The sequence below is a fragment of the Anoplophora glabripennis genome, unplaced genomic scaffold, assembly GCF_000390285.2.
Source record: "Anoplophora glabripennis isolate ALB-LARVAE unplaced genomic scaffold, Agla_2.0 scaffold1030, whole genome shotgun sequence".
NCBI lineage: Eukaryota > Metazoa > Arthropoda > Insecta > Coleoptera > Cerambycidae > Anoplophora > Anoplophora glabripennis.
Window position 1 is genome coordinate 60775 of NW_019417932.1, and position 27948 is coordinate 88722.

The following is a 27948-nucleotide window of genomic DNA, read 5'->3' on the forward strand; positions in this document are numbered from 1 at the left end:
GCCTTCTTCGGAACAGATTCATCAAAAATCCATTGTTTTGACTGTCGCTTGGTCTCTGGCGTATAAGGTATCCAGATTTCTTCAGCGGTGACGACTTGATACAAAAACTCCTGCAAATTTCGCTTAGCGATGCAAATACTGCTTCGACATTGTCAGTCGTAACCGCTTGTTGTCCACCGTTAGCAATCGCGGCACCCATCGGTCTGACATCTTTCTCATACTTAAACTTATAATGTAAAATACTGATTGCTGTTCCGTACGACATGCCTAGGGCCTCTGCTACTTCGCACAGTTTAGCTCTGAGATCAACGAGGATCATATCGTGGATATTTTCAATGATTTCCTCGGTAATCACATGTTTTCGTTGAACCAATATCTCGTCACTGTCATCGATGGTGAAAAGTCCTTATAGGTACCATCCAATTTCGCTTTTATTTCTTCGCATGTTTTTCCTTCCAAAAATAAAAATTACGGATCCATTTTATCAAGAAATACAAGTACGTGTGGGACAACCGGCTGCCACATAAAAACTAACCTATGAATCGCTCTGAAATTTAATATGGTGTCGTTTAACAGATGGCAGTATACGACGGTAATGTCAATTTGCTTCAGCAACGTCACCTGCCCTCAAACACGGGTACTTATTGATCGACCCTCGTATAAGGTGAATATAATACAGGATGGACTACGAATTTGTTTATTTTTATATCAAATTTCCCGCTCAAACTCAAACAGCAGGGGGTTCGTGGATGAGACTAACCGCCAGCTTGTTTCTCGAAAATTTAGTCGCAATGGATCGGTTTATGGGGCCTCAGCGGGCCTTTGCGTAAAGCAATTTTATTTAAACGATGGTGCGCTCATTACTGATAGGCACTTGTTTAGCGTGGAGTACGATTTACATGACTTAAATTAGTGTCCGAACTCAATTTTGATTCAGAATTGGGTGAAGAAGTTTGAAGAGACGGTATCGAGATTAAATTTGAAGCAAACCGGAGGCCCGCGGAATTCACAAAGTGAGGAGAACGTACATCAAGTTCGGCTTCGGTTCAACGCGATCCAGATTTATCAACGTGCGAACGTCAAAATCCAATTAGTACCGGAATTAAAACCTGACGATTTGGATTGCTTCAATAACGTTGATTGCTTTCCAACGAAATCCACTTCTACCTTAACGGACACGTTAATAAACAGAGCAGCAGATATTGGAGCAGCCAAAATTCTAAAGCCAAACATCAAAGGCCCTTTCATTTTCCTAAAGGGTTTGGGCGCCAATTTCAGCTTAAGGGATTATTGGGCCGTCCAGGATTCTCGCGGCCGCACGGTCACTGAACTCTACGGAGTTTGTGAGAATGTTATGGGAGTTTCTGGCACACAGTTACAGGAATTTGCTGGGTACAATCGGAACACGTGGTTGCAGCAAGACGGAGCCACTTGCCACACCTCTAACGAGTCTCTACCGGTAGTGAAAGAAAACCGGAAAAGCGGATTTTTAGGAGCACATCCCGTGGCCACCAAGGAGCCCCCATTTAACGCCAGAGCATTTTTTTATGGGGATATTTGAAGAATCGTGTGTACACCCGTAAATCGACACTGCTTCAATTAAAAGCAAACATTAGAGAAGAGACGCAATATCACTGGTTTCTTTGCCCAAGATTCTTTGGAAATTTCTGTGCTCGTTTAGAAGAATGTTGAAATCGAGACGGCGGTCATTTAGATGACATTATTTAAAAAAAATAAATTACCGTGTATTGTTTTTTTTTTTAATAAATAGTTTTTATAATAAATCAAATAGTTTTATTTTTATTAGATATTCAAAAGTGAACTAATTCATGGCCAACCCTGTATAACAAAAAAGTTACATTTCCCAGTTTGTAAGATACATAGGGTAGATAGGAATAAAATGAAGTATCTATGACAAACAAAACTAATAAAATATTTAACTAGTTTATTTATTCTTAAAACCAGATTAACCTCTAAAATATAACAAATCATAAAAATGTATTTAAAATAAATAAAAAAAAACAATAAATATAACATTTATGACCAGGACAACTAATCAGTTTGTTGCAATTGTCCTTTTCTACATATACAATATATATATAGAGAGAGACAGACACAGAGTTGATTATACAAATAAGGACCAACACACACTGCATCGGCTAGCAGTAATAGATCAAAATTCCCGTTGTTAAGTATTGAATTTAGATCTGAAGGTCCTTATCTTTATAGGTAGAACAATGTTTTGCTATATTTATATTATACGTAAATAAAAATAAATTCAAGTAACATGAACACAATGAGTTGTCTGCACAGAAAGGCACTAAAGCATTAAAATATGAGGATTTAGAAAAATTAATATATATTGATTTTTTTTTTACTAAACTGACAACAATAAGCAACTGCAAAATAATCCTTAACATTGACCACTAATTCAAACCAGTTCTGTTTCAGTTGTGTAAAATATGGAGATTTCAGTTAAATCAAATTTCAAATCAAGAAGAACAAGATTAGTGACGCAGAGAGGACTGCAAATATTTCAAAAGTGACAGTAAAAAAATAACTTATTATACCGGGTGTCCCATTTTAATTGATATACATAAATATCTTGTCAGAGAAGCCATCAATCGAAAAATGGCCTACAGTAAAATTAGTTCAGTTCACTGAGGGAAATCAGATACTTACCTTGGATTTGACCTTGACCTCACCTTGAATATCGATTAAAGGTCAACTTCGGAATTTTAAATGGGACCCCCTATTTTTAACCTTGGAAATGGATTTGGCAGAAAATTTTACATCTGGATGTGATCACAACTTTGACCTTGACGTCAAGGTCACAACGGGTTTAAAGGATTCGTCATCCCTGAAGCAGCCTCGGAATAAGATGTTGACCTCCAGAATCGATGTGATTTACATCAAGGTACTCAATCACGACCTTCGATTCGTCTTTGACTTCCACTGTGTCAAGGTCATTTGAAGATCCACTATAAAAATTGACTTCCACCTCTACAAATGTTGCGAAAGAAGTTCAAGATTGAATTTGAAGGTTCACTTTGTTTTCCTTTCTGCTAGGCTAGGCTAGGGCTAGGATCTGCTTAGATCAGATCTTGGGAAAACGGTAAATTTGTATCCAAGTATGCTGCAACGTAAGGGATCAAATAAAAAGTTCATTTGAAGATCAGGTGAAGATTTAAATCCAGAATACTAACGTAATGATAACATAATTCAATAGCTCACAAATAGTAGTGTAATATTTTTATTTTTTCTCAATTTTTCTTCGTCAGTCAGTTTTACTTTGTAATGTACTAAGATATCTTTTTTCAATTCTCAAGCGAAGTTATACCTCCATTGAGTAACAAAACAAGATATTTTTATCATTCTCCCCTCACTCGTTCGTAGCATTATTTTTTCCTACAATTGTCATAGTCGACCCTCAAATAACCTTGAGAGAGTGGAAGTCAAGGACGAATCGAAGGTCATGATTGAGTACCTTGATGTAAATTCCATTGATTCTGGAGGTCAACATTTTATTCCGAGGCTACTTCAAGGGTGACGAACCATTTAAACTCGTTGTGGCCTTGACCTTGACCTCAAGGTCAAAGTTATGATCACATTTGGATGTAAAATTTTCTGCTGAATCCATTTTCAAGGTTAAAAATAGGGGATCCCATTTAAAATGTCGAAGTTGACCTTCAATTGACTTTCAAGGTAAGGTCAAGGTCAAATCCTAGGTAAGCAGCTGGTTTCCCCCAGTGAACTTTTATTTTAGGATATTTGTCTATTGGTGATTTTTCTGACGATATATTTACGTGTATCAATTAAAATGGGACACCCGGTATATTGGATCGTTTTTTTTCATGTGCCAAGTAAGTAATTAAATCTATATATGTCACTTTAAGAGGTAGATATAGATTTAATTGGTAAATAAATATAATAAGAGGTGAAAAAAACAAGCCTTAACTAGTAAACTACAGAGTGTTTTTTTTTAATAACACATCCTCCTGTAGTTTCTATATAGGTTTTTTGATTTGACATCCAGGGGTAAAAAATCATGTTTATATCCTTGAATGTCAAATTTGATTTAAATCCGTATACAATTTTCAGGGGGCGTCGCATTAAAAAAAGTATATTTGGTTTTCCCTTTCCTTATGTATATCGTTGTAACTACATAATGCGTTTAGAGCGTTCGAAAATTTTTAAGAAAACGTATGTGGAAAATATAAATTCGTATAAAATTGTCATATTGTATCACAATATTTTTGCTGTCAAAAATATTTAAGGGGCATTCCAAATATCAGTCGAATATTGTAACCAAAAATCAGTTCTATGCCACAATCGTCAGCTTTAGCAAGCCCATTTTATGCTACCCACTCTGCTAAATTCAAATAACCCTAAACAATGGGTAACAGAAAGAATATGAAGTGTGTCGAATATTCGAAAAATATATTTTCACCCATGTCTGCTAAATCTATTTCCCATTACTAAAATATAATTTTTAATCCGCATAAATCTGTACGAATAACAAATTTTCTTTACAATAAAATAAGTCTCCAATATTTCACACCTTTAGACCTGTATCCAAACCCATAATCTGTTTGCAGAGCTCGTACGTGGAAAACGACACCGCTACCATGGGTATAGCCCTCATATAGTTAATAGACATCCCCCTATATAACCCTTTTATTACTCCGTGCTGCCTATATATCTTCCCCAGAGTGGAAAACATGCCTTTGGCGAAGTGATGGGTGTCCGTATTCATCATGGCTAATTGCATGCGCCTCCTGGTGACATCTAAAGGGTAGCTCACACTCTGAGCCACGGCTCCCGCTAAACCGCCGCAAATAAGTTTGGCGGGAATGGAGAGGACCAACCCTCCGGTGTTCTTGTCGCAGGGTTTGCAGGTCAGTCGCGGAAGGTACTTCATGCAGCCGAATTTGAGATATTCGAAGCAGTAGAAAGATAGACCCGCGTACGGCACCATGCCCATGAGGGTTGGCATGAAGCCTCGATATAAAGCGCGGGCGCCGCCTTCTTCCTTGAAGATGGTGGAGGCCGCGTGGGCTATGCCTGAGTAGATATGTTCCCCTGTGACCTGTGAAAATGGATTGATGTATTTTAAACGGAAATTCATGTTGTTACTTGTAGTGCAAGAAATTAAAAGAAACGGGTAAGGGTTTAGTTGATTTATGGCCCAAAGAGGGCGCTTAAAAATTCAAGATGGCGAAAATAAATGTAAACAACAAAGTAGATAATATGGTATAGTGGTGATTTTTTAGATCATGGAGAGAATAAAAAAATATTAAAATTTTATGTCCAAATATTTGAATGTAAGTGAATTTTATTTACCGCCAATTTGTTTCAAGGTCAACTGAAATGGCAACACATCGTATTTTATTATAAATTTTTGACATCATACTTAAGATTTGATCTGCCAATAATAATTTCTTATTTTAATTTCGTATATTTATATTTCTAAAGTTCTTTATAGCCGAGAAAAATATATGGAAACACATTTGAACTATAGGTTAAAGCAATACATTCAATAAAAAATTAATTTATTGTAATGACTTTACAAGTTTAAGACCAAAGTGACAGGTAGACTATCAAAAATTCTATAATTTTTTGGCAGCCAAGCCAGAACCGATGCTAAACAGAATAGTGACTAAGTCTGTAATTTCAGTGTTGTTAGAAGTAGATCTGAGCAGTAAAAGCACACAAATTTCTTTCATTTGTGCCACACTTTTTTTTAGGGGATGATACCTCCTTGAAACTTCAAAAAGGGCTTGTATTTTTTTTTCGTATTCTTAACTGATAGATTTATTTTTCATAAAACAACGTATGTAATTAATCCTATGTGAAATTATACTGTTAACTTTCATTCATATTCAGATTGATATCCAATAAAAAAAGAGTAGAATGCTACTGACGATATGGTTTTTGTTATGACTTTGCTAATTCGAAATTATATTGGGAGTTTATGTCACTTATGACGTCTGTTACTTGAATTCTTATTTCTGTGTTGATTAAATAATATTGCTCTCTTATTTCAATCAATACGTGTATACTCTATAATTTAAAAATAACCTGCATCCATATAAGTGAACACCCCGTAAAATGCTTAACACGTCCCCATTTCCTTTAATTTTCCTGTTAAGAAAACTCAGAAAAGCAGATCATTTCCGTTGTTGACATCAAAAATGAAGAAAATATGTTCTTTCAGGATAAAATCAAAACCTTGCACAAAAATTTAAAAAGTAAGAAAGTATGATAAGAAAAAGGAAAAAAATTATTAAAAGACTTTTGTTTTGCCAAAACAGTATTTTGTCAGAAACGAATGGTACTCACGTGCTTTCTTAAAAAAAGAACTCATTAACAGAACTATATAAATTTATAAATTACCTTTAAAATAAAGTAAAAGTGCTAGTAATGAAATATACAGGGTGTCTCATAATTAGTATCCAATAATTTTACCACTTGATTCTATTGCCAAAAATAAGAATATGCGTCGAGAAATGCTTCCTAAGATAAAATTTGATTCATTTTTTTTTACATGTTGCTATATTTAAATTTAAACAGTAAAAATTGATAGATCTCAGTTTTCTATTTCTATTCTAAAAAATGGTGATGTAGTTTTATATCGAAAAGGTAATCCGTTTTCGAGAAAAATTGGTTTAACAAACTTTTCTCAGCACTTTTCACGTTGATTATTAAATTGGATATGAATGATATTATGACATCAAAATTCATAATAGTACATATAGGTACCCATTTAGCTATTCAAGAAAATTTACGTTGACCAAATTACGCACATCCCTGCAAACATCTCTGCAAACTCAAATTATTGACAAGTAATGACAAAGGTTAAACGAAATTTTGTTTGCATTTATGCGTGTTTTCCTAAGGCATTTTCCTTCTTTCATAAAAATTCACAAAAATTTTACCTACAAATTTCATAATAAATAATGCAGACCAAAATGCTTACTAATGATAATTCTAAAAATGATATATCAAGAAAGTATTAATTCTCTTTCTAGGTCTACCGATAGTTTTTTTTTTATCACTACAATAGAATCTGTTCAAGTAACCTATTTGAGTAAGTACCATATTAAAACTGCATATAATAATATAAATAAGAAAAAGGTATTTTTATTTTATTTTATTAACTCTCATTTTTTACATTACTTTTTTGAGAATGATATCGACCTAATAACGTCCCTCCGCCATAAAAAAATTAGCTCGTGGCTCAGCCAGGAAGGCAATAGACAATTTAAATTGGGTCTTCTCCCATCTTGTACATCCACTCATATAATACCCAGAAATTTCTGTTACGGAAATTCACGTTTTTACTTTACGGAAAATTTATTACCCCTAAGTATTTCGTACTTACTTGGAAAGCTAATCTTGCCCTAATAATGTCCAAAGGATATGTGAGAGTTATAGACGTCACGCCTGCTCCAGCTCCAGCTAAAAACTTGTCGAAATGCGACTTTTCACCAAAAAAACCATCCAAACATTTTTTATATATTTCAAATGAGGTAAATTGCGTAGCTGCGTAAGGAAAAATCCTAACCATTTGTGCACCATTACCTTGAAATGCCAATAAATTTTTATTAGTGACCTCGTGTAGTTTTAGCTGTAAGTAATAGCAGGATTACTTATAGGGTATTTCATAAAAGTTCATCAATATCTTGTTTCTTCTTCTTTTAGTATTAATTTAAACCTTTCGATGAAATTAAGTAGGTATTCTAAGAAATAGTCTTTTTTCCTGATATTTTTCCGAAGACAATGCCGAAAACCGCAACTCGATCGGTTCATCAGAAAAAATTTTCTGATTCATTGTCTAACTTGCCTGGTCTATTACAGTGATTTGAAAAATCAGCCAAAAAATAGAATTGCCATCGACATTTCCGTGCGATTATTTTTTACTTTTGACGTGGATCGGCACCGATCAACTTAATTCGACTGTTGGCAATAAAGCACCATCGAAAACCACTGCATATTGATGATATAAGGAATTTAATCGTGGTCGTGGTTCGCTCACTGACGAATTTTGCGAAGGTCATCCAAAATCGGTTGTTGTTCCAGAAAACATTGATGCTGTGCATGAATTTATATTGCTAGATCGTCATGTGACATCGTGAGATTGAAGCATCCGTGGGCATTAGTGGGACCAGGATATATTCAATATTGCATGAACATTTGGCCGCCAAAAAATTTGTTGGATCCCACATAATTTGACAAGCGCTAAAAAAATACTAGAGTCGATTGGTCGAAAGAAATACTCAAGAAATACGATCGCGGTGCTTCAGAATACGTCTATGACATCGTAACAGGTAACGAATCATGGATCTATGTGTATGAGTCCGAAAGTGGTTCGGACGGTCATTCTCTTCATCATTCTCCACCAGGACAATGCTAGTTCTCACGCATCGGCTCGAACGAAAGACTGAGAACTGAAAAAAGTCGAATTGATGAGTCATCCGCCGTACAGCCCCGATTTGGTAGCCAATGACTTTTTTACTCTCGCACATTAAAAAAAATTACGAGGTCAACGTTTTTCGACGCCGGAAGAAACGGTCGATGAGTTCAAAATGCATGTTTTGGATGTAGGTACCTCAATCGGAATGGAAAAAATGCTTCGAAAATTGGTTCAAGGGTGTATTTATCTTCATGGAGAATACTTTGAAAAACAATAAAGCCATAGACAATAAATTTTGTTTTGTTTTCTATTCCCGAAATATAAGAGGCAACCCTCGTATACGCTACTGACTGAACACTTCTGCACCTGGAACTTTACCAACTTCACTACCAAATTCGAATCTTATTTTCCATAACAGCTGTAATCTTGATGTTATGTGATGTGTAAGTACAATATGTTGTGAGTAGGAGGAAGCTATTTCAACGATAATAGAATGTAAATACATAAAACACAATAATCGAGTTACCGCTTGGCTCAAGATGTATGACGAACTCTGTTTTCTTTTATCAATTTTGCTCAAAATATTGGAGGTAATCCAAACTTAAAAAAATAAATTTAGTTGCGTAATCCAAAGTTTGGTAAAAATGCACTGCTCGCTTTTAAATGTGCAAATATTAAGATATTTTTTAACAATCCTTTTAAATTACAATAATGAAAACATTAATTATTAATTTTTACATAAAACTAGAAAGGCAGAAAAGGCGCTGAAGCCTCATTTAAGTCCAAATTGTGGGAACGAGAGAGAATGAAAACGCGTAAATATGTACAAGGTTACAAGTAAATTTAAAAAAAATCCTATAAACATTTCTCCTAAAATTCTTCACGTCCAAAATTGAACGTATTCAAAATTAATGGAGAGTTGCAAGCAAACATTACTTACACATCCCGATAATACGCCACTGTAACAAAACCGTGCCATATAAATATGTGGACAATGAAAAACTAAATTTGCATTTAATTTTGCTTCAACCGTTTTCTTGCAATAAGAAAAAAACAAATTTCTTTTTTTAATCTTTAATACACCGTATCTTGAAACGTTGAAAACGAAGTGTTTCCGGGCAACATTCTTCATAAAGTAATAGAAAACCTATCCTTAAACTTTAACTCAACATTTTGGTTGGTTACAGCCTAGACATGAATCGGAAAAAAAGTCAGAAAAAATTCAATACTATTTGTGTATGCGAGTAACTACTTTTATTGGAATGCCATAATAAATAACAGCTAAAAAATTAAAATAAAATAGTACTGGAAATTTGAATGACACATTTATAATTTGAACTAGGTATGATGTGAATATTAATCTTCAACATATGCATATGAAAATATACAACGCCTTGTGCAATAATGAATCATGCCTCTATCTTCGCGTTTATCTCGATACTGTTATGCACTTTTACAAATAATTTCCGTTTCATTAGACCAAACCAAATTTTCGTAATATTTGTAAAGCAGTGATACTGGATGCGAATTTGTATAAAAATCGATTCGTAGGAAATCATACAAGTCTAACAATAAATAAATTACTCGTGCAAGTTACGCAATTATTGTATTTAATTCATAATAGGTACGACAATGTTTGTTTTTTACTTCTTTGTCAAAATTTAAGTAATCGATCCAATTGGTTCCCAATTGGATTATACCTGCTTACATTTCTGGTCTCATAATCGACGTATTTCATACAAAATAAAGTTCAAACATGTTTTTGACACTTGAAAATCATACAACTTAAAGGTGAATGCAACTATTTTGATTACAGAGTGATTCAATATATTTTGACCCCCCTTTAACTTCTTTGTTTTAAGAGTTATAAAAAATGTTAAATATCAAAGTTTCACGAGTATTTATGAATTTTTCGAAAATGATAGTAGAAAAACAAATGAAGTCCAAACAAAATGGCCGCGGATGTTAACTTTGTTAAGTTAAATGGAACACCCTGTATATTTTTACATATTTGAATAGAACTTTCCCTGTCGAGCATAGTCATATAGAGTTTGTTGGGTTTATCTCTAACAATAAGCAAGATACTATTAAAAAATGAAAAGAAGGTTTTTTATTAAGACAATAAGACATTTTGTAATTGTTAAACTCTTTCAGGCATTTCTGCATTTTTCCAATTACGTAAGGATTTACAGATTTTTGGTTATAATATATTTTCACAGATCGGACATTGATATGATCCAAAATGCGTCTCACTAATTAGGCCGTGAGAGGCCTAATTACTTATGGACAATGTTATATGGTATGTATGCCAGTGACAGGTAATGTCTTGACAACATTGTTATTGTTTGACAGTTTGTATTATTATTTAATTAAAATGGGTTACACAGAAGTAGAAAATTGAAATATTATAGGAATTAAAAGAGAGAGAAGTTCTTCTCCATACTGTATTTTAATTATAAATAATTTTCTACTTCTCTGTAACCTATTTTAATTAAATAATAATACACACTGTCAATCAATAACAATGTTGTCAAGACATTACTACCTGTCACTGTCACGACCTACCATATAATGTTTATGAGTAATTAGGCCTCTCACGGCCTAATTGGAAATTGGAAAAAAGGGATAAATGTCTGAAAGAGGTCTAACAATTACAAGATGTATTATTTTCTTAATAAAAAACCTTATTTTCGTTTTTTAATAGTAACTTGCTTATTGTTAGAGATGGACCCAACAAATCCTATATGACTATGCTCGAGAGGGACCGTTCTATCCAAATATGTAAAAATATACAGGGTGTTCCATTTAACTTAACAAAGTTAACATCCGCGGCCATTTTGTTTGGACTTCATTTGTTTTTATACTATCATTTTCGAAAAATTCATAAAAAATCGTTCAACTTTTATATTTCACATTTTTTTATAACTCTTAAAACAAAAAAGTTAGAGGGGGTCAAAATATAGCGAATCACCCTGTACATCCGAAATTAGTACGAATAAATCTCTAGTGTAAAAAAATAAATAATTCACAATTATGTATGTAAAAGTTCTCTATGAATAAAGAACGAAACATGGAATAATATTTTTAATACCGCGTGTACAGCTAAGTATACAAAATACAGGGTGTCCACTTTCACCGACAACGTTTGATTGCATATTCACGACGATAAATAAATACGATCTACGAAAAAAAGTTAAATAAAAGCTTTTTGGTTTTTGAGTTACAAATCTTGAAAGTTGTCAAAAATAAAACTAATTTAATTAATAACTTCATAACCCTTTTACCGATAGCGTTAAATTTTGGCGTATTTATTTGGACTATTATGGCGTATTATTTCTTAGAGCTTTAGTCAAATCGATATACTGGGTGATAGTTTTCTCCGGTTACCTCTCTCTTTTAGCGGTCAAAACTTTTACAGTGGTCGTATTTTCTTAAAACGGGCAGGAACATTGAAAGGTCGTTTTATTTAAAAAAATATATTCTCTTGAGAAAATCGCCTACAGAACGCCATTATTGAGAAAAATGGTATTATATGCAGGTCCGTGCGTTTCAGTTTGCGTATAGACACGGATTTAAAACTTTGGGTTCAGTAGGCGATGAAAACAAGATGTTGATTGCTGTGACTATCAAGTAATGTCATTATTGTCGTGTTTCTATAGGATTTTCATCACTCCACAGATGCAAATTATGAAAATTTTCAACTCCGTTCGTTGTAAAATAAGATTCGTCAGTGCAAAACTAATTTTGAAGCAAATTATTCTACGAAGCCATTCACCAACCAGTGGCAAAATTGTAAACGTGCGTTGGGATCTAAATTTTCCAGTTCTTGAGCACGAGTTAAATGAAGTGGCTGAAGAAGTAGCTTTTTTAAAAGTTTTGTGAACATTAGCTTTACATACGAAATTGTTTTGAAACACCGCGGATACTTCATAATTTGCTTGTATGGAGTGATGAGAATCCTAAACAAACAGGACAATAATGACATTACCTGATAACCACAGCAATGAATATCTTGTTTTCATCACCTACTGATCTCAAAGTTTTAAATCCGTGACACTGCTACACAAACCAAAACGCACAGACCTGCAAAGAGTGCCATTTTTCTCAAGAATGGCTTACTGCAGGCGATTTTTTTTAATTAAACGAACTTTTCAATGTTGCTGCCCGCTTTAAAAAAATACGACCACACTGTAAAAGTTTTGACCGCTAAAAGGGAGAGGTAACGGGAGAAAAATATCTATTTGACTAAGGCTTTAAGAAATTAACGCGATCGGTAAAAGGGTTATGAGCCTCATAACCCTTTTACTTAATTAAATTAGTTTTATTTTTGACAACTTTGAAGGCCTGTAACTCAAAAACCAACTTTCTTCTCGTAGATCGTATTTATTTATCGTCGTGAATATGTAGTTAAACGTTATCGGTGAATTTTGCGGACACCCTGTATACAGATAGATAGGTGTCACATATTTAATTAACTAATAAAGAATTATTGTTACCTTTGTACAAAGCAAAGATACCCTCTTTCTTTATTACATGCCTGAATCCAGAAAGAACTCCATGGGATTCGTGATGCTTGTTGTGCGCTTGAAGCAGAATTTTGACACGGTCAAGGGGTGCGACCGTTGTCTTTGAAACCATACCGGCTATACCTAAAATCAGGAAGTTATAAGTTAAAAGTACGGAAATGTAATTAATTCACGGACAACATGAATTTGGTCAAGCCGTAGTACATACCCTTCATAAATGTTTACAAGCCACCTGACCGCCAAGCTTAGGCAACCCAACATTGCACGATTAGTTACTGGTAAACGAAAATTCACTAAATATTGGCGTTACCAATATTAATGATTCGTTACAAAATTACTAGTCACGTGACTTGTAATCATTTATGAAGGCCCTGTACATATTAAATATGTTCTCAAACAGCAACAACCGGCACGTGAATACAAATTGTTAGAAATCGGGGACCGATAATGTTAACACATAAGCCGAGAGACAACGTAAGGCTAAAGGTAAGTAAAATAAACAAATTCCTCGGGTCAAAGCAGACGAGACAACAAACTAGACATTCGACTTCAGACAGCTATTAACTAAATATCTTAAACGGGCCAATGCCAATAATCTTGACTGGATATATGACCTCGGATAGATCGAGGTCGAGCGGGATTATCGCTTTTTAACCACAAATATCTTTAGTATTTTTTAACTCTCTTATGCAGTCTATACGATATGCGTTGAGATAGAATTCCAAGAAGACCCCTGTGTCACTTTCTTGGAATTAACCGCATCCGCTAGCAAGGTAGAAAGACATTGGCGGAAAATTTCAAAGCATGCCCCTGCCGCAGTAAATTGTTACAGTAGTTCTTGGAATTCTATCTCAACAAATATCATACGGACTATATTTCAATGTAAAAACTTGTATTTAATATAATATCTTGTAATACCCGCTGATATAATTGGTGTATCTATAACAATTCTATTTTTTTAATAGGTATTTAAAATAAATACAAGTCTCAAAACTGTAAAATGAAACTAATTTCAATTCGGTTTCGGTATTCGGTAGATTCGGCTGTTTTACCTGCCCTAACTTTTTAAAGAATTTGATATTGACGCTCTGGTGTCGGCTTAATCTTTCTTTTTTTTAACTGTTTCCACCTCTTGCCTTTTAGTTATAAATTGGAATCATCCTCAGAACATGTCTTAAAGTTTCTTAAAGATAATTGTTTTTGTAAACAAACTAAAAATAACCTAAAAATTAGAAACTCAACACATTGATGTTTTGGTAATTTCAAAGAACTAAACAACAATAAATTAGAACTATTTCTTTGCTAATTTATTGGAGTAGAAAGTTTATCAAAATTTATACATTTATTTCTGCAGAAATTCTGTAACCAGAGATAAAAAAATGATTTATTTTTTGAAATTCATCATATAAAATTTTTTACAGGTTTTTAAGATAATTTAATTTGATATACATTCCACAATTCATGTACCTACTGTTCAAAAGAATTTATCTGGTGAAACTTTTCTGTTCCTCTAAACATCTTTGATTTCTTTTTTTTACGACGACACTGACTTTTCTTTTACAACATACAGTTCCTTTGTTTCTGATATTATTATTATTTTTTTTATATTTAACTGTTTGGATGGTACTGATGTGACTTAAAGCATGGTCAAATTTTTTATATGGTCTGGCAAACTTTAAGAAAAACTGTAAACAGATGATATCAAGAACGGTGACCAAATAACAGGAAACGAGTACAGCTTATCAAATGCAACCCGGTGGATGGCATTTCAGTTACGAGGCAGCATGGAAGACTTTCTCGCGCTACTATTGCACATCGCGCATCTTTCAAAATATTCACTGTCACGCTACGTTTGAAATGAAAAACGGTTGACAATTATACAATAAAATTTCGTCAGCCTTTATATTACGTGCACCAATATAACCTAACCAATTTATTGTCTCAAATTGGTAAACGTAAACAAATTTAAATTCATCATAATTTTTTTTAGTTATAATTATATGACAACAAAAATATGAGCTGCTATAAAGTTTCAAAATTTAAAGCGTAATAAATATGAGATATGCCAAAATATATAGTACATTATACCTACATGCTTGCACATACATATAAGTATGTATAAAAACAAAACTTAATTGACATGAAACTGGTTCTGGTTGAAATCGTATGTTGCAACGACGCACGAGCCAATTTAATAAATGGGACTAAAACTTTCTTACTGAACGGCCTCCTTAACATTAATTGAAAAAAATCCATTGAAATCTACAAGCATGACCAATATACAGGGTGTCTCATAAATAGCTGCCAACCCTGAACAGGCCGATTCTATGATCAAAACTAAGTAAAAAAGTTCATATGAACATGGGTCCGGAAATGCTTCCTAAGGCCACAGGGACCCATTGAAGAGGGAGGAATGGAAATCATTTTTTTGCAATATCTCTCAATCGCGTTGTGATAAATGAATGAAATTTGGTATACACAGCTAAATTTTGATGAGCAATTTGATGGACTAATCCATTTATTTCCACAAGGTCCATTGGGGTGGGTACGGGGGGGCCCTTGGTACTTTGCGTGTGTAACTTTTTCATCTTTGACTTTTTAACAAATTGGACAGCAAATTCCGTTTTCCCGAACTGTTTTACGTTAAAAAGGTACTCTTGTTTCAAATCGTTATCTTTAACGGTTTCTGAGAAAATCGCTCTTGAATTAATCCCACTTTGGTCAATTTCATAGTAATTTAAACAAAATTATCAAGGTATTCTTATGTCAAAGTATTGTCAACCCGATTGCCAATTTAATAGTTCTAAGCGAAAAAAATGGAAGAGTTTACGGGACAAGAGTTAGTTGATATGATATTTATTTATGGCTTTTGCGATGGTAATGCTGCAGCGGCAGAACGCGAGTACGGGAGAAGGTTTCCAAACCGAAGGCTGCCATCAAGGAGGACATTCCCTACGGTATTCCGCAACTTAGCTGCAACCGCCACTTTTCGAAAGGCACCGGGTCAAGGACGTCCCAGGATTAATAGGGAAGCGGAGGTCCTTGACGCTATTGAACAAGATCCTACGACTAGCATACGGAACATTTCAAGGCAAATAAATGTTCCTCGGCCAACGGTACTACATATCTTAAAGATTTCCTTAACAGAATTGATTAGATGTGCTACTAACATTTCAGGTTGGAAGAATATTAAAGCGACAAGGTCTACATGCCTATCACTATCGACGTGTACATGGCTTGATACCAGAAGATTTTGCGCCACGTATGCAATTTTGTCGCTGGATTTTGTCGCTGGACAACGAGCAAGCTTCCAAAATTTTGTGGTGTGACGAAGCTACTTTTACCCGAAATGGAAAATTAAATTTTCATAATTCTCATTATTGGGAAGAAGAGAACCCACATGTTGTTCGGAGAACAAACTTCCAGCAACGGTTTTCCATAAATTTATGGGCGGGAATAATTCACGACACTCTGATTGGACCTATTGAAATTCCACAACGTCTCAATTCAAATCTTTATTTAAACTTACTTCAAGAAAATCTTCCCCAAATTCTCGATGATCTGCCTCTAAATTTACGACGTAACATGTTTTTTCAACACGATGGAGCCCCGGCACATAGTGGTCGCAATGTTCTAAATTTCCTAAACGAAAATTTCGCTGGACGGTGGATAGGGAGGCACGGACCGGTAGCTTGGCCGCCGCGTTCTCCCGACCTAACCCCGCTGGACTTCTTTTTCTGGGGATATCTAAATCAAAAAGTTTACGCCACCGAAGTCGATACCCGTGAGGAATTGCTGCAGCGTATCAATGATGCAGCCAATGAAATTCGTCAAAACCGTTTTAGCATCTTAATAGCTTCGAGAAGTGTTACACGTAGGGCAAGACTTTGTATCAGAGAAGGTGGAGGGTTTTTTGAACAGTTTTTAAAATAGCTTGTTGTCTGTTATCAAAATTAAGTTTCCATCTTATGATCCCTTCGAAAAGTGACGGTTGCAGCTAAATTGCGGAATACAGTGAGGAATGTCCTCCTTGATGTCAGCCTTCTGTTTGGAAACCTTCTGCCGTACTCGCGTTCTGCCGCGCAGCATTACCATCGCAAAAGCCATAAACAAATCATCATATCATAATTGTTCTACATCAATAATGTGTATTACTGATTACGTATTAAATTATTATTATTATTTTTTGTTTAAATTACTATGAAATTGACCAAAGTGGGATTAATTCAAGAGCGATTTTCTCAGAAACCGTTAAAGATAACGATTTGAAACAAGAGTACCTTTTTAACGTAAAACAGTTCGGGAAAACGGAATTTGCTGTCCAATTTGTTAAAAAGTCAAAGATGAAAAAGTTACACACGCAAAGTACCAAGGGCCCCCCCGTACCCACCCCAATGGACCTTGTGGAAATAAATGGATTAGTCCATCAAATTACTCATCAAAATTTAGCTGTATACACCAAATTTCATTCATTTATCACAACGCGATTGAGATATTGCAAAAAAATGATTTCCATTCCTCCCTCTTCAATGGGTCCCTGTGTCCTTAGGAAGCATTTCCGGACCCATGTTCATATGAAATTTTTTACTTAGTTTTGATCATAGAATCGGCCTGTTCAGGGTTGGCAGCTAATTATGAGACACCCTGTATAACGAAGAATCGCAATTAAGAAAAAAGTTCACATAATTATGTCTATAGGCCCTTAATTTTAAAATACTGGATAAAAGTAATACATTATTTTTTTTAATTTCAAAAAATAAAGTGAAACGTTTTATTCAAATTTGGCAAGATTTGGTTTTTAATTTAAATTAACCCGTTACATAATTTTTTTGCAATTAGAAAGCGTGTTTTTTAATTACTTGTTAACACCCTGTATCTAAAACGAGAGAACACATGTTTATACTAATTTCATTAATTTGTGACGTAACATTTGCCATGAAAATTTGGCAAACCATTTTAGTAACACCTTGTACCTACTCTATTAAAGTACCATATTATTATTATTATCACACAATACAATCCACGTCTGTGTAAAAAGATTGGCAAGGAGTTGTTTCGGCGTTGGTTTTGAAATCGAGATATTATACCGCACAATTATTAGCTGCTTTCAACAAAATCATAATAAAGGAAATGGGTTGTTTAAAATATTTCAATATACGACATAGAAATAAAATAGGTTTACTTCAATTTTACATTTTTAATGCGAAGCCATGTAGGTAACGAAAGTATTAAGGTTCGTAGTAGGCTTAGTAGTACTAATTGTAAATTGTAAGTCAGAACCGTACTTAGGCTTCACTCAACGTAAATTGAAAAGAGAATATAATATGACAGTGTAAGAACAAACAAAAACATGATCTTCTATAGTCTTAAATACTAATATTATTTTGGTGTGTTCAACTCTATAATATACGTCACAGTGTGTTTTAAGCATCCTACAAATGATTATGATTATTTCACATTCAGCAAGGATATCATACTTTCATTCTTCATTTACTTTTAAATTAGGTATAGGATTTTTAAATTTATCAGCGAAAGTTGCCATTCGCCGCATTTTAATATTAATCACGTAAAATTCTGCATAAATGTGTAATATCTAGTGAACATTAATTTTCAACTATCTATACAGGGTATCCCGATACAAAAAAGTCGAGTACAAATAGATGAGGTCAAAATAATATCAGTTCTTCATATAAAATTTTTTATACGGCCCTCGTTAACAAATTACGGGCCCTCAAAGGTGAAAATTAAAAAGTTATTTTTATGTAGTCTCTAAACTATTAATTTCAGCATGATGCAAATTTGGTGATCGACAACACATGCTTATAGCTTGTTTTTGATGTAAGTGAAACTTCAGTACGCCCAGAACGCCAGGGACGGACTATGCCCAATGGCTAACAACCCAGATGACGATCGCAATCTGCCTGCATCAAAAATAAATTCCCTGAAGAATTTGCCAACGATAATACCCTCTTGGTTCAACTCGGTAATATTAACAGTTTAAGAAAAATTTGTGATTTGATGTCACAGCGCACATCGAGCGGCGCATCCACCATTTTTAGTTTTTAATAATTACTATGGACATAATTACTATGTTAGAACCGTACATATTTTTAAAATAAGAGTTTAGAAAATCTTACTGTCTGCTAATGTAATTTTCACTAACAAAATTTGACAAACACACTTTACACATAACAGAAAATAGAAAAACAAGAATAAGTTAAAGCAAGTTAAGTATTCAACTCCAAATATCGATGGCCATTCAAACGTTTCTCAAAAACGTATAGACCTATTAAATTATTACCCACTATTAATGTATGGGTAGGAATAGTGGGTAATAATTTAATAGGTCCATACGTTTTTGAGGAACGTTTGAATGGACATCGATATTTGGAGTTTTTGCAAAATAATTTAGTCACTATTAGATGACGTTCCATTATACACCCGAAGAAACGTTTAGTTCATGCACGATGGGGCTCCTCCCTATTTCAATATTAATGTATGAAATTATATTTATCCATTGTGGTTAACAATAAATAGATTCGGAGAGGAGGCCCAATTTCATGGCCACCACGTTCTCCATACTTTAACCCGATGGATTTCCTCCTGTGGAGATAGCTGAAAAGTTTAGTGTACTCAACGCTAGTACAGACAAGGAATGAATTGCTGCATTATAATAATATTGAACATACCCCAGAAATGCTTTTTCGTCTACCAACAAATAACATTCGTAGACCTAGGAAGTGTGTGGCGGTGGAAGGATATTGAAAATGTATTTTGATAGTTTTCTTTCTTTTAAATTATTTTTTTAAACTTTCTTATTTTCGTTTTTTTTTTCTATTTTGTGTTATGTGTAAAGTGTCAAATTTTGTTAGTGAAAATTACGTTACTAGGCAGTTAGATTTTCTGGGCTCTTATTTTAAAAATATGTACGGTTTTAACATAGTAATTATGTCCAATTAAAAGTATAAAATCACAAATATTTCCTAAACTGTTAAATTTACCGAGTTGAACCAAGAGAGTATTATCGTTGGCAAATTCTTTAAGGAACTTACTTTTGATGCAGGTAGATTGCGATCGTTATTTGTGCAAAAATTATGGGTTGTTAACCATTGGGCATAGTCCGTCCCTGGCGTTCTGGGCATAAAAAAGTTTCACTTACAGCATCAAAAACAAGCTGTACGCATGTGTTACCGATCACCAAATTTGCATCATGCTGAAGTTAATAGTTTAAGAGACTAAATAAAAATAACTTTTTAATTTTCAGTTTGAGGGGCCGTAACTTGTTAACGAAGGCCCGTATGAAAAAAATTTATATGAAGAACTGATATTATTTTGACCTCATCTATTTGTATCAAGTACCGGGACACCCTATAAATAGGATGTTCAAATTTGAATCAACTTTTAATTTTCTAATTAAACACATAATTTATTCGAAACGAGATATCTTTATTGAATATTAAAATAGACATGTTGCGGTTAATAATGGAAAAGAATGTCAGATATGTGACCACCTCTTGCAGCTCTACAGCCTCCAATCTTTCAGCAAAATTTTCCATCACGTGTTCACATAATAGTGGGTCAATGCGAGTGATTTTCTCAATTACATTTTCTTTCAGATGTTGAATGGTTTGAGGATTGTCAGCAAAAACTTTGCTCTTCAAAAAAATCCATAAAAAGAAGTCTAATGATGATAGATCGCATGGTCTTGGTGACCAATTAACATCGCTTCGAAAATTGTTCAATTAACAAATTTCTGTTTCAAAATTCCGATTGTTTACGTTAATGTATGACATGTTACACCGTCCTGTTGAAACCACATGTTCTGCACAATTCATTCCATAAAAAGTTATTAATCATCGTTCGATATCGAGCATCATTCACAGTAACAACATTGCCAGCTTTATCTTCGAAGTATGGACCAATCACTCCATCAGACCAAACAGTTACTTTTTGTGGATGCGTTGGTTATTCCAATATTACTCGTGGGTGTCCCAGATACAACAATTTTGTTTGTTTAGATATCCACCAATTTCAAAATGAGCTTCATCACTAAAGATGATTTTGTTAAAAAAATCTTCATTTTCTTCTTGGACTGCAAGAGCCCAATTAAGAAATGTACATCTCTTGTTAATTGTATTTTGTTAGCCTTTAAGTGAAGATCCTTATGCAAAATATTGAATAAAGTGGTTTGCTTAATTCCTAATTGCTGTGAATGATGGCTAATTGATGTGTAAGGTTCTGCAGTGACACTATCATTGACAACTGCAATATTTTCTTGTAAACGACCTCTAAGAATGTAAATTTTACTTCTTTGATTTTCGAATGGTGCTATTTGTTGGAAAATTTGTTTTTCCATATTTTGTACGATATTTTCTTCCAACTTCTGCATAACTTTCACCAAATTTCAAATAATTTTTAACAATAAAGACGCGTTGTTCCATCGTATACTTCTCCATATTTATTAATCGCCGTATTTCTACTTAAAAGCTATTAAAAAAACAAAACTATTTTAGTACAAAAACATAAATGGCGGCAAATTTAAAAAGTTTACAAATTTGAACACATTTTAGATACTCGTCTCACCATCAAAATTCAAAGTCTTTCACGAGGGATGGAAAAAATTGGAAAAAAATATTGTCATAATTATTCGGACTATTACGAACATTAAAAAAAAATTGCCAAATCACTCCAGCTGTTCTCAAGTGATGCGCTTACCAACGAACAGCATTTAAATATTTATATACCTAGAGATACTCTCAATTTTTAATTCCTAGCCCCATCTTTTAGTGCTAAGAAGTGTACAGAGTTTGTAAATAAGTGCGATATATTTTAGGGGGTAGTTGCCGTAGTTATTTTGTGAAAAAAAGTTCATATGTTTATATAGGTCGAAATATGCTTCGTTTCCGAGATGCAGTGTTTAAATTTTAATTTTTTATTTATTTTTATTAATTATTTCAGTTTTAAAGATATTGACTCGAATATTTTATTTAGAAATATTGATAGCAACCTACTAGATAATGTATCAATAGAAATTAGAAATACACAACCAGCTACAAAATATGTTTTATTTTTTTCCGCAAAAACGAAGGCGGATTTCTAAAAAAAATATCAAAACGGGAAAAAGTTAGTGGCGTGCCATTTTTTTTATTATAAAAGGTTGTAGCATTCTCGCACGAACGCCACCGGTGCAAGTAGAAATATTCGGATCACCTCAAAAATGCACATTCATTCCTCCAAAGCGTTTTCCAAATTTCGAGTCAATATCTTTAATATTAATGAAAACAAATAAAAAATTAAAATTTAAACACTGTACCTCGGAAACGAAGGCAACCACAAAATAACTTCGGCAACCATCCCCTAAAATATTTCGCACTTATTTACAAACAATATACCTATTATACCTCTGATTATTTAAAATACATATATGTATTTTATTATTAGCTCTAGTATTTTTCCATTATTTTAAAAGTATAAGGCTAATTTAAGAATACAATATAAGATTACATTATTTAACAATTTCTAAATATCAACAATATTTAGACATATCATTTTTAATTTTTATTTTACAAAATTATTATTTACTACCTGTTTACTAGATATTGCATCAATTAGGAATATTTTCTATTAGCTTAACTTAAATATCTTTTGCATACTGGTGTCTAGATTTCTGGTACTAGAGAACATTTGACAGGATTTTTAGAATTTTTTATTTTTATGAAATATGTAGTGATAAATGTGTCAATAAAATAAAATTAATGAAAATAATTTAACTCATTATCTGCAATTTTTTATTAGATAATTACAAATAATAACAAGACCCTGACCTTCGCCTAATTGTTTTCACAGTAACAACACTGTGACACATACTGACACTTTTTAGATACATATCCGAAAGATGCCTAGATGTTTTGTGTTTTGTTAGGGTTAACAATGAAATTATAATTTGAAACTACGCAAATGTATCTTGTACTATTGTTATTATTATTATGTACGTTTAATATTGGATCACAATACCGTAAAGGTAGGTAACTGAAATCGCCTCTGCTTCGGTTCTCTTTATACAGGATGTTTGTTAGGAATTTAATAGTGCATCTGCACCTATTTCCAAAGTTGTTGCTTGGAAGATAAACTAACTAAAACTTCTCTTTTATTATAAGGAAATGACATGTTTATTAGAATTTTTCAGGACCGGCTTAACCTATGGTGAGGCCCGGGGCTACAAGCTTCACGCAGGCCCTCTTCAAAATCGTGACGTCACATGGAGATGCTTTATTATTTATGTCTTACACTGCGAATTTCTTCATGGTTATTCACGAATTAGAAAACAGATATTCTAATTTCCTTTAGTTTCTTTATGCAGTTCAATACTACCAACAAAAATAGTGAGGTTAAGTTATTTGTTCACATATTTATTTCAACATGCTTTTATACAGTGATATTTGACCTGGCAAAGTAGGATTACGATTCTTTTTCATGCTATCATAAAAACAACGATTCTCAACTTATTCAAGAAAATGTATTAATTACTTTTTTTATTTGATTGTGTATTTCTGGCACACTGAAAAGAAAAAATTAATAAATAACCTTTTGCGCCAAAAGAATCAACACCCAAAGGGTTGATTATTATTCTTATTTACTTATGACTTGTTTGTAGAGTTATTACTATTAGTAGCTATTTTTGTTTCAAAGAAATTCACGTAGTTTAGGACAATGTAAAACCAAACTCTTTACAAATAAATTGATTAATTCTTAATGAAAAACTTCGTGAATTTATTCATGAATATATTCTCAATGTATAACAACTACAATTCGTGAAGAATTTCTGATTACATTCATGAAGTTATTTGACAGCTTTGATGTATTTTAGCTGTTTTACACTGTGAATTTCTTTATGAATTAATTCATAAAGTCGCTTTATGAAGAAGCTGGACTTGTGTAATACACTAATGCAAAAAATTAAAGGGTCAAAAGAATTTCCGAAATTTTTCCGTGATTTTTGACAGACTGTATTTATGTGAAAAATGGTCCTTTCGAGAATTTAAAAAAGTATTTTAAAGCTCTAAGATTCTAGTTTTTAGATCTTTCGGTCGAAATTTTTTAGAAGCTACGGTTATCATGCAATTCTAAATAGACAAAAAATTTTTTAATTTTTTATTATTTTCCACGTACTTGGAAATTTTTTTTCAGCCAAGCCATTATATGGACCAGATAGCTTGTTTATTTAGCTTCAGTTTCCTTTTTTTAAAATTTCTATACCACCATTTTACATCGAAATATCGGACTTTTATGGAAAAGCATCCTTTTGTCTTCAATCACCGATATCACGGCGACAAATGGTCGCTATAACATACTGCAGTAACTTTTCGGAAATTTTTTCTTTTTTTCATTTACACGAATTTTAAAAAACAGGAAAAAAGGGTAATTTATGTTTTTTAGAAAATTAGCGGCTAATATTCACGAAATGACTAATGTTAAGCATGACTTTTACAGTTCGATACCCAGAAGAACCCTGAGTTTCATCTCGATCTAGCGAATCGTTTATTTGTTTCAAACAGTCAAACTTTTGATCAAAATTAAAGGGACGCGTTTTTTGAGCTTAAACGCTTCATAATCATCATTAAAGTGGAAAACTAAATTGTTTTTTGAGGTTTTCTCACATTTTTACCGCAAATAATGTTTAAATTGACGAAAAAAAAAATTACAAAAATTTTCGAAATTTTTGAAATTCTTTTTATGTTTTTTTTTGGAAAACCTTCTGGACATTGAAGAAAACAAAATCCAATTGTTTTCAGCACGATTCGGCTTTTTCGTCCTATGCTTCTGTTCATCAACTTTTAATTAAATTATAATTAAAGTTGATGACCCAAACCAGATTTCGACCCCGATTCATACCATTTTTTGAGACAAATTTTTAATTAATTTTTGTGCAGTCACTATAAAAATAGTTTTTTTTTTAAACTACCATTTTTCTTCTCTGAAAATTTTTCCGAAAAGTTGCGGCAGTACGTTATAGGAAATTTATTCCAGTTTTCGAAAGTGCTCTTCAATTCTCTGTACGACCATTTGTCGTCGAAATATCGATGATTGAAGACAAAAGGATCCTTTTCCATTAAAAGTCCGATATTTCGATGAAAAATGGTCGTATCGAAATTAAAAAAAAGGAAATTGAAGCTGAATAAACAAGCTATCTGATCCATGCAATTAGCTGTAAAAAAAATAAAAATAAAAAATTTAAAAAAAATTGCAAATTTTTTTTGTCGCGCTAATTCTTAGAATTGCATGATAACCGTAGCTCCTAAAAAATTTCGGCTGGAAGATCTAAAAACTAGAATTTTAGAGCCTCAAAATGCTTTTTTTTAATTTCCGATACGACCATTTTCCACCTAAATACAGTCTGTCAAAAATCACGGAAAAATTTCGGGAATGCTTTTGACCCTTTAATTTTTTGCATTAGTGTGTACATCAAAACAATTTTGACGGAAACTAAAATCTAAGCACCTCCAGTAACATGTTACCTAATTCAGGACGTGATGCATTATAAAATTTGTCATCTCTCAAGATTCTATAAATAATAAAAATAAGAAAACTAACTGTAACAAACGTAAATTATAATACGTTTTTTTTAAGATAAACACGCACAGTTCGTGATTGGTTTGATCTCTTTGGTATACGAAATATGATAGATACGTACATATTTCAAGACAAGGCAAATAATTTTACCATAAAATTGTTTAAATAACCTAATAACAGCACAATCAAAAATATTAATTATGCACAAAGTTAATGAATACCACAGTGACCCTCTAATCATAAAAAATATACTGTAATATAAATAAATACCTATTTCTATGCCATTTTCGAACGTTTACGTATGTTTTTAATTGGTTATGCTGTTAAATTTAAAAATAAATTATAAATCGAATGACACTGAACATGCTACATATAACAATCAGATGTCTACATTTACTTAGATATCTTCAGATGTAAGAAAAATTAATATTATTTTAAACACTAATACCATAAATATATATTAAGTTTCACTTATAAACAGTCCATCTAGGTGTATCATAATTTCTAATATGCATATCTACGCAATTCAAGGACACAAAAATAAAAAAATAATTTTTTGAACAAACAAAAATGTACTTACCCCCGCATAGTAGATTTTTACTTATTAATTCAAAATTATAGCTAGTTTCCGTTTTCAAACTCATTTTAACTGCTTTTAAATAACATAAAAAACAGAATGATGGAATGTACTGACGACTGAATATAAAACTTTCTCTTGAACCATCCTCCTTTAGATACTAAAAGTTCATGAATTCATTTAATTACATACGATTAATTTAATACAATTTTTAATTAAACAAAGATACTGTATAAGTAACTATACACGATTACACGGATTTAAAAATTAAATGTAGGATACTTTTGTAAAATTACTTATATTCTAATAAGAAGTAAGAATTACTTTCGGTTAAATTTTAATAAGTATGTTGACCCACTGACCATGACATTGTTTACCTGATAATGACATTAAAAAAAAATTCATATTTTTTAAAGTATTCCCGGAAAATAAAATACAGATAGGCAAATGAAATTATATTACCTCATAAACGCATTTCTGTTATTTTATGTAATATTTGCTGATCACAGTTCAAGTTAAAAATAAAAATGGTTCTAAATTTAAGGTTAGGTCAGAAATATACTAAACGTTTTTAGTAAAATGTATAGACTTGGTGCACCAATGATCTTAATTAACTCTCCCTTGTAAATATTTATTTTATGAAATATACAGTATCTTTATTTTCTAAATTATTGATGTACCTAATGGGGAGTCACATTATACACTTTACACAAGCACAACACAACAAAAACTAATTGCTTGCCGGATTGCACTGCAACGCAACTACAAACAAATGTCATAACCATGTCAAAACTATTTCAATTTCGCCGCTTTGTCCATTTATTAATCGTGTTGACTGGCCTGAGCAGTGTTGTTCCTAGAATATATTTTTTTGTACTGAAATCAGTGATGCCAATGTACTGATTTGAAACTAAATTGTACTGACGCGGGAAATTTAAATTTTTAAAAACTTAACACGTAAAATGATAGTAAAACGTCAAATCTGATTCCTATTTAAAGAAATCGCGATACATAGCCATAACCGCTCTGTGCATAACACTTCTGTCTTCAGAGACTCACCACAGAGGAGATCTGACAAAATGTGATACAATCAGCATCGTAAATATTAAAATTTGTAAAAATAAGCTACATGAGTTTCTTAAATGTGAAACTTCTTAAAACCACTGTACGCATACTTTAAATATAAAGAAAATTCTCATGTTTCAGACATTTCATAAAATTAAGCCACTTATAACGATATAATTTTATTTATAATAAACGTACATTTTATTAATCAATAGTTGTAGCTCATACTGAAGCATTTTGATATTTGTATATAACTTGCGGAGGCTCCCACTCCCAGTCCGCAGCACCTCTGTTATTTTCTTCTATCTTACTTTGAATTATTAAAATAGTAGCACACGTTTTAATATTTGATCAGTATGATTTTATAAAAACGAATAAAATGATTATTTAACAGCATAACGCAGATAGAATACAAATTGTTTATTTCTCTATGATGGATAAGCAGAAAACCGCAAATGAACTGTTCAACACAAAACAAAGTCACAGAACAAAACACGTCAATTCAAAATACACAAAACCACAGCAAAATAAATATAATAAAAATAAATATTCATCTATGCTGTGACAAAACCATGCCATAGAGAGTAGATACCACAAACTCGCGCCCCTATTCTCTGCTCTAAGACTACAAACTTAGAGAATATTTCTTTTATCTCTTTGTCTCTGTGTTTATCTCACCTGAAATATACAAATGTACTGAAATATGGCAAAAACTGGCGATGTAGTACTGACGTACTGTTTTTCAGACGATTGTACTGATTCAGTACAATTGTACTGGTAGGAACATCCCTGAT

The 27948-nt window shown here is 32.8% G+C and overlaps 1 protein-coding gene across 1 annotated transcript; it reads right to left on the minus strand.

The window, feature by feature from the left end:
* Positions 1-1966: 1966 nt before the first annotated feature.
* Positions 1967-26900, minus strand: LOC108915448 (graves disease carrier protein homolog). The gene is made up of 5 exons (XM_018721479.2): positions 26770-26900; positions 26093-26249; positions 12913-13065; positions 7385-7584; positions 1967-5089 (listed from the first exon to the last, which is right to left on the minus strand). The coding sequence occupies exons 2-5, from the start codon at positions 26154-26156 to the stop codon at positions 4556-4558; spliced, it is 951 nt and encodes a 316-aa protein (XP_018576995.1). The 5' UTR covers positions 26157-26249; positions 26770-26900; the 3' UTR covers positions 1967-4555.
* Between the last annotated feature and the right edge of the window lie 1048 nt (positions 26901-27948).

Coding starts and splice junctions, on each gene's coding strand:
- LOC108915448 (XM_018721479.2), bottom strand. CDS start 26,156: ATGAGTTTGAAAACGGAAACTAGCTATAATTTTGAATTAATAAGTAAA. Junction 13,066..26,092: donor TAAAAATCTACTATGCGGGG/GTAAGTACATTT, acceptor TCCTGATTTTAG/GTATAGCCGGTATGGTTTCA. Junction 7,585..12,912: donor TATCTTTGCTTTGTACAAAG/GTAACAATAATT, acceptor TGGCATTTCAAG/GTAATGGTGCACAAATGGTT.